The 7,951-nt window shown below is 40.9% G+C and overlaps 1 protein-coding gene across 1 annotated transcript in view; it reads left to right on the top strand.

Moving 5' to 3' along the window:
• The first annotated feature begins 2,624 nt into the window (after positions 1-2,624).
• LOC138491998 (pyroglutamylated RF-amide peptide receptor-like) overlaps positions 2,625-7,951 on the top strand; it is a 453,788-nt gene continuing 448,461 nt past the window's right edge. The window contains exon 1 of the mRNA XM_069618908.1: positions 2,625-2,779. Within this exon, the coding sequence (XP_069475009.1) occupies positions 2,638-2,779 (142 nt within the window). The 5' untranslated portion in view covers positions 2,625-2,637. The remainder of the gene's footprint in view (positions 2,780-7,951) is intronic.

The raw sequence follows: 7,951 nt of genomic DNA, 5'->3' as shown, positions 1-7,951 counted from the left end.
CCTTCTGAAACTAGACTTCAGTTAATGTGCTCTGTTAATAGAGGTAAGCAAGTGGCTGTAAGGTAAGATCAGTAGTTTAGAGTCTGGGAAATAGATTAGATTTCTAGGTCTTCCGTTCCTGTTTGTTTTATTTTTTAGATGCATGTTCAGGGGGTTGCTACCTGTTGCCTTATGACTGCTTCAAAGCGCTTGAACATTAGACCTTTACCACAAAACGGCACAGAGAAACATCACATAATACAACCTGTCATAGCATTACCTGACCAGCCAGTATAAAAGTAAACTAGTGTCATGGTCATCAACCCCAAAAAAGGGGGCGAATAAGCATATGGAAAACAGGCAGCGCTGAGGCAGATTCCAGTTAACTTGCAATTTGCTTTGTGAATAAAACACATTGATCCCAGCAGGACAAAGTATGTTCCTACACCTTAAAAACTAACATTGCTTAGCATAACATAACCAAGTGTAGCATACAAAACCTAAGCGGGTGTAGCATTTCAAAGCACAGATCATTGATAATATAGCATCAAGACTGGTGCTGTTCTGGGGGTGGACTGCTTTCAAGATATAAATGGAATGTTTTTTTGTAAGCCAAGGTCCTCAAAGGCAACACTGTCCCACCCTCAGACGCTTCTTTCATTCTGCCCTGGGGCAAATTACTGGTTCCTTTCATTAACAAATTCCATTTATCCTTTCTTGAAGATGTGTTATCTCTCCTGGCCAGAGTGAGGACTTTTTTGTTCTTTTTTGGAAAGAGTTTCTTATTTTATTATGTTTTACTAGTGTTTTGAGGCACTGCAATGTGGAGTTAGAACACCACAGGACTGTGCTGGACTGTAAATATGCATGGACAAGAATTTGATACACCAAAAAGGCTACACTATTAGGACCACTTACACCATGAAGCTTAAAAACGTATTGAATAACCTTAATAAAGACAGGCATCTTGCTTCATCTGTGATGCTCCTTTGATCGAGCTATTTCCGGGATCCCCATCCTTGTGATCCTACTTACACCAATGGCATTGCCTTCCTTTTCCCATACAAGACTGCCTGTTTCTGCTAGGCAGGGCTTTAAGTGTGGTAGGAAATCGAGGGGGGGTTCATTTGGGGGCATAGCTTGTGGGCTTGTGGGATGGGTGAGGCCTAAAAAAGTACACAAACCATAGTAAGGTACGCAAACAAATATATAAATGCTTACATTTATATTTGTTTGCATGCTTTACTGTGGTTTGTGTTCTTCAATTTGTGTGCATACCTTATGGTTTGCGTACTTTTCAAGCCATCTTTTTTGAACATTTCTATGTTTATAAAATGTTTATAAAAGATGGCTTGAAAAGTACACAATTCAATCCATCTTTTATAAAGCTTTGATGACAGACTAAGCCAGAGGTGTCTTTGTCTGTCTGCAAAGCTTTGTAAAAGATGGCTTGAAGTGTGAACTTTTCAAGCCATCTTTTATAAACCTCGAAATATGTCAAGGAATCCCCAAGTTTGGCAAGGGTTAAAGACGCCTCAGCGACCTGGGGAGGGGGAAGGGAAACAAAGGGACAGTAACTTCCTCTGGTGACCCCTCACATGAGAAATGTACAGTGACTGACAGAAGTGACAACCAGCCAGAGTGTGGCTGGCTGGCACTTCTGTCAGCTTGCCTGACTTAATTGCGGGCTCATGTCTTGCCGCGGCTGCAGCCACAGAGAGATAATGTGTCCCGCCAATGTTGTGGTGTGACAGGGGGCCCCAGAAGGGTCGTGGCTCAGCCCCACTTTTTGGGGTCTGCCGGAGCCCAGCCCCAGCTGGCCCAGGCCCACTTAAAGCACTGCTGCTAGGCCTGCATTTATCTAGACATTCCGTGGATCTCCAATACTACAATGGTGTGTGATGCTGGGCCACTTGGCATAATCTCGGATAAAGACACGGGGCCTTATTACGAGTTTGGAGGCAGCCATGCCCTTAATAAGGGCTGGGCTGCCTCCAAACTCGGGTCCGGGTTCCCTGAATGGGGAAATACCGGGCCATTTCGACCTTGGAGGGCCCGGTATTTCCCCATTCAGGTCACCCGGACCATCCCCATTCGAGCCCCGACAGGGCTCAATGGGAATGGGGGGCATGCTAACAACGGACTGTTAATGACGGCCCATTGTAAGCATGCTGGGCCGCTCGCGGGACCCGCTAAGGACGTCTGGTAAAACCAGGCATCCAGAGAGGGTCCCGCGAGCGGACCTCGTAATAGGGCAGTAAGGGGTTAACGGCTCCAGCACCTTTACCAGCGCCATTCACCCCTTACCGCCCACCTCGTAATGAGGGCCACGGTCTTCACTGGTTTAGATGATTATCAGTTTAATAACGCAATGAAAAATTGCATCCAGTTTTTCTCAGAGTTTCATGTTTTGGAACATGGCCATTATAGTACAAAACTATATCACGTCCTAAATTCGGTGTGGTTTAATTGTTGGTTATGTTTATGAGGCACTCAATAACATTTCCAAGTACTTTAATTTCGAGGCGTGCTCAATAATCCCTTGAGTTGTCTTTCTAATCAGGTTTTTCTTTTGGGAAAAACATTACTTTGGTCTTAATATCTTAATGTCTTTCTCTCTCTCTCTCTTCCCCCCTTCCAGGCCCCTTTGTGTGTAAGATGGTCCCTTTTATCCAGACCACGGCTGTTGTGGCCAGCACGCTAACCATGACCTGCATCGCAGTGGAACGGTACCAAGGGATCATACACCCGCTGAAGATGAAGAGACAATACACCACCAAGAGGGCCTACAACATGCTCGGTAAGACGACTTTCCCAAACAAATACCCATTCTTATCATCAAAAAAAGTAAATGCCATGGCAACTGAAAATAATGACGAATGAATTGATTGTAGTGTACAGAAGGGCAGAAATATTCATCCCTCTTTCCAGCTGCCTTTCATCAAGGATGTGCACCCGAAATCAGGGCACATCTAATGTTTAACTGAATAACATACCTTTTTTGCTCACTTGTTCCATGCAAAAACTCAGTACATAATACACTGTTTCTTCTCAAGTCTCTTCTTTTATTTCTGCGAATTCTATTCTCCCTCATTTCGAATCTGGTTTCCGTTCACTTCATTCAACTGAAACTGCTCTTCTATCAGATAGTGATTTATTACTTTCATATCGTTATTATAAACATTCTTCCCTCTTAATTTTGCTTGAATTTTCTGTTGCTTTTCCTACTGTCGATCGTGCTCTGCTTCTTTTTTCTCTCTCTTTTTTTGGGTTTACAGGTTCTGTTCCGTCCTGGTTTCATTCTTATTTGTCAGGCCACACCTGCTCTGTGTACTGGGCTGGTAAATCTTCTGCTGCTTCCTCTCTTCTTCATGGGGTTCCCCAGGGTTCTGTATTGGAAGCTTTTCTTTTCTCCCTTTATGCTTCTCCTCTTGCTGCTATTATTTAATTTGGTTTATAGTCATAAAATAAAATGCAAAAATGTCGAAAGTCAAAAAATCAAAAAAATTATCTAAAAAAAAATCGAATTTCTTTTTTAATACGTTTTTTATTCGAAATGGGCGGGTTCCCCCCAAACCCTCACTTTTTACCTTTTTTTTTACATGTGGAACCCCCAAAAAATATACAAATAAAAAAATAAAGAATTTGATTATTTTTTTCGACATTACGTTTTCGAATTTATTGTAATTCGATTTCTTTTTTCGATATTATGACTGACCACTATTTCATTTGGATTCTCTCACCATTTCTATCCTGATGACAATAAACTTTTTTGTTCTATCTCTTCTTTTACTCCTGTTATTCATGACACTTTGACACCCTGTCTCTTGGCTAATAAATCTTGGATGGCTGACCACTATCTTGTTTTAAATTCTTCTAAGACTGAAGTACTCTTTTTTCCTGCTAGCACTGTTCCTCCTCCTTCTGCACTTGTTTCTATTTAGTTTCCCCCTTCTTTGCTTCCTATTTCTTCTTCTGCCCGTAATTTGGGCCTTTACCTTGACTCTGAGCTTTCCTTTCCTCATATTTCTGTACTTTCACGTTCATGTCAGACCCGCCTTTTCAACAACCATACGGCAAGGCCCTTTCTAACATTCAGTGCTGCAAAACTTTAAATGTTTTCTCTTATCTTTTCTCGCCTCTGTTATTGTTCGGGTATTCCTTTTGGTCGTCTTGTTTCACGATTGGCTCTTTTAAGTCCATCTTTAACTCTTCTATTTGTCTTCTGTGTTCTCGTTCACCTCAAGATTCTAGCTCCCTGTTCTTATCATCTCTTTGTTGGCTTTCCTTTCACTCATGTCGCAAATTAAAATGTCTGTCTATGGTCTTTAAATCTCTCCATTATCTTTCTCCCCTTTATCTTTCATCTTTATCTTTCATCTCTAGTATCCTGTTATGTTCCTTTTTGTTCTCTTCATTCTCAGTCCCTCTTTCTTTTAACTGATCCTCGACCCCCATGTGCCCAGTCCCTATTTAATTCCTTTTCCTTATTCGCTCTTCCTCTTTTTCTATGTTCTAACTCTTCCTAACCTGGTTTTCCCTCTGCTCTTAAAGCTTTTTGTTTTAAAAATGTTGTGTTGATTTTAAATTGTACTGTGACATGAAGATTTGTACAACAATGTGGCGTACAGAGCTCAATAAATACAAAATAGATGCAAAATACGAAAATACACTGATATACACTTAAGGCAGTCCTTCTTTAATTCTCCTTTTTGTCCATCACAGACAAACAGTGGGGTTTTATGAGTGACTACATATTTGTTGTTGAAATAGTGAGTAGAAAGAAGACAGTCAAGTGCTGTGCACAGTATAGCTAAAGAAAGTGGGGCAGTAAGGAGGGGGCATAGAAAAGTAGTTATGTATGTCTGAAGGATAATAAGGTGTCCTTAAATATATAAAATATGTAGGTAGGACAGCTTCTGAACTCCACTGCTTGGAAGAAACAGGCAAACAGGCGGAGTTTATATATATGTGCACGTCGTACGATTATTACTGAATCTCAGCTATGCTGTAAGAGCCATCCTGAATGCGCTTAAAAGAAGAGAGGTCATCTGCTCGAAGAATAGGTGTAGTGCACTGTTAAGGGGATCTTGGTCCATGCCTGGCAGGGACAGTGACATTTCCCAGAACACGGTGTTCTCATTTAGGTGTAAGCATACCTGCCTACATTTGAAAATCAAAAGCCCTGAGATGTATGTCTCCCCCATAGCCACGCAAGACTTCTCCCATTTGCACACGCCCCTGCCCACACGCCCCGCCCACATGTCGAAAAGGTAAACTCGGTTGTTGTAGCTATCACTAGAAACACGTTTGCAGTTTGCACTTTGCAGTGCAATGCAATAAATGTGACTGTCCAAGAACATGCAATATCGAAACAAATTGTGTATTGTAGCACTAAGTTTATGAGTCTTAGGAACATTTCCATCAATGCATTGCTGCAGTTCTAGCGTAATGGCACAAAACTATATAGCTCAGTGGGTAAATGTGCAAACCACAGGCCATTAGCCTCTCAACAAGTGAGTTCAGGAAAAGGATTCCAAATGAGAGATCCAGTGGATCCAGTGTGCAGAAGTGGCAATGGATACATAAAGCAAAAGCACACTGTCCACTTAGAAATCATTTTTGGTGAGTAAGTGGCCATGATTTAGCATGCAGTACATTCAACAAACTGCCTTTGCATTGAAACGTGACTATACATCTCAGGCAAACTGGCAAAAAAAATGAAAGCTGAAGCTCTGTCAGAAGTAGGCAATAGGACAGAACCAGAATCAGAACCACCAGCTTCTAGGTACAGATGCATTACATTTGCATTGAAGGGTGACTAAAATATGAGGCAAACTGACAAAAAATATTGCAAGCTGAATAACCCTGGATTGAACGCAGTATTCAGCACTAATGACACCGGATTGAGAGCAGTATTCAGCGTTTATTTTGCTCCAGCTTGCATTCTTTTTGGGCAGTTTGCTGTAAACATTACAGTCACTGCCGCCAGGGTCGGACTGGGCCATAATATTGTCTCGGGCACCGATGTAAAAGTGGACCACCGCTGCAAATATCTATTCATTTCTTTTGTAACACTGTTTGAATAGTACCTAAGGGGGAGTTTTGGGATTAAATGTGATGCAAATTGTACATTTTAAAGAATATTTATTCGGCAAAACTGGTCAAAACTATTAGCCGCATAGAGAAGTAACTCATCAAACTGGCCCACATTAGCCAAATAAAAGTGGCCCACACTAGCATAACAGCTGCCCGCCACCAACAGGCTCTTATAACTTGCAGGGAGAAGGAAAATGTGCGCTTTTCAGGGTCCCGCCCACACCTCCTCCCGATTGGCAACTGGCAGCTGCCTTTTGCAGCCAATCGGGTGGAGGATTGGACGGGACCTGGAAACTGCGGCGAAAACCCAGAGACTCCAGGGACTAGGCAGGTATGTGTAAGTCAGACGTGTCTCCCTTTGTTGGTAGACTGTCTGTCATTGCTAGTGTAAGCCCCACCTAGAGTGCATAAGGAAGCCTACCCATTCACAATGTTTGTTTTTAAGGCTGTCATCTTTAATGCTTTTGCAGAAGCTTCTGTGGATGATGCTTCATCTGCCTGCTGGGGCAAATGAAACTGTGTACTTGTTTACATATGAAATGTGAATCCATTGCTTTAGGCGTATGGATGCTTGTTGAGTGGACATTGAATGTTTTAATGTGTTATGTGTGATTTATGGAAAGTGGTGACTGCCTGCTGCCCCGTATTTTTTTTTTTTTTTTTTTTTTATAAAATGTTTTGTTTGACTTATCAAACTTTTCATTTGTATTTTTCCTTATACTCTTCTTACCACTAGATTTCATTCTTGTTTTTCTTTTACGGTTCTTTGTTGATTTCATTCCAAAACTTGATCACGGTAATGATCAACCATTGGTTGTTTCCTTGGAGCAGCATTGCCCATCGCTCTTCGGTTGTCATTCGGCGGTTTGATATTTTAAAAAAATCTCTGAATAAGTCACGTTTGTTTTTTAGCCCTGGGCACACCATGATTAGATGAAATAATGTTTCTGGTTCTGTAGGGTCTTTACAGTAACGACAGATTGCCGAAATACTACGTGTTCGATCTATTAGTGACAGATATTCACGCGTAGGTAGGATGTTCAAACGAAATCGCAAAAATAAGTCACGAATTTTCGCACAAGGGAATTGGAGTAAATACGCAGGCATCACGTTAATAGCTCTTACTTCCATGTCGGCCTTCAGATGTCTTTTAAATTTTTTCTGGTCTTCTATTGTTCTTATCCAGTCGTTTTTCTGAATTTTTCGTTTAGCATATTGAGGTCTGTTTCTCAGCATTTCCTCTGTGATTTCCTCTTGTTCCATTTTTAGTTTGATTTTGCTTGTCCACTTTGTTAAAGCTGTGACTTGGAATGCCTGTTTTTTATCTTTTAAGATTTCCAGTGTTGGGATTTTTTCCTCCGAGATAATTTTTCTATATAGGTCCATTTGTTTCCACAGTACAATGGATTGAATAGATTGGAGGGCAAGTTCATAACGAATTCTAGAGATTGGAAAGGATTTTGGCAGAGCAAGGGTTTTTCTCCAGAATATAGCTTCATATCTTGGCCATTTAAATAGTTGTTGATTTATCAAAGATTCGCTCGCATACGTCAGAATAGGAATGATTTTTTGTTTATACAGTAGGGTTGTAGGTTTTACCATATATGCACCATATTTGCAGTGAAAGAAGCAGCCTTGTCTTGACAACGATATTGCTTTTTCTTCAATATTTTCTTGCCATTCTTTTTCATTCTTAGATGGGTTAATTATTACACCTAGATATTTTATGGATTTGGTTGCCGCGATGTTTTTCTGATCCAGATATAATTTTGGCGACCATTGTTTCTTTGAGTTTTCTGTGATGAGTTTCATCATTTTGGTTTTATCTGTGTTAATTTGTAAATCATTTGCCTTCATGAAAGTTTGCGTTTTA

The sequence above is a fragment of the Ambystoma mexicanum genome, chromosome 10 (genome assembly GCF_040938575.1).
Source record: "Ambystoma mexicanum isolate Mex_15411 chromosome 10, UKY_AmexF1_1, whole genome shotgun sequence".
NCBI lineage: Eukaryota > Metazoa > Chordata > Amphibia > Caudata > Ambystomatidae > Ambystoma > Ambystoma mexicanum.
Note: the sequence above shows the minus strand (reverse complement) of the source record. Positions and strands in the feature narration are given on the sequence as shown.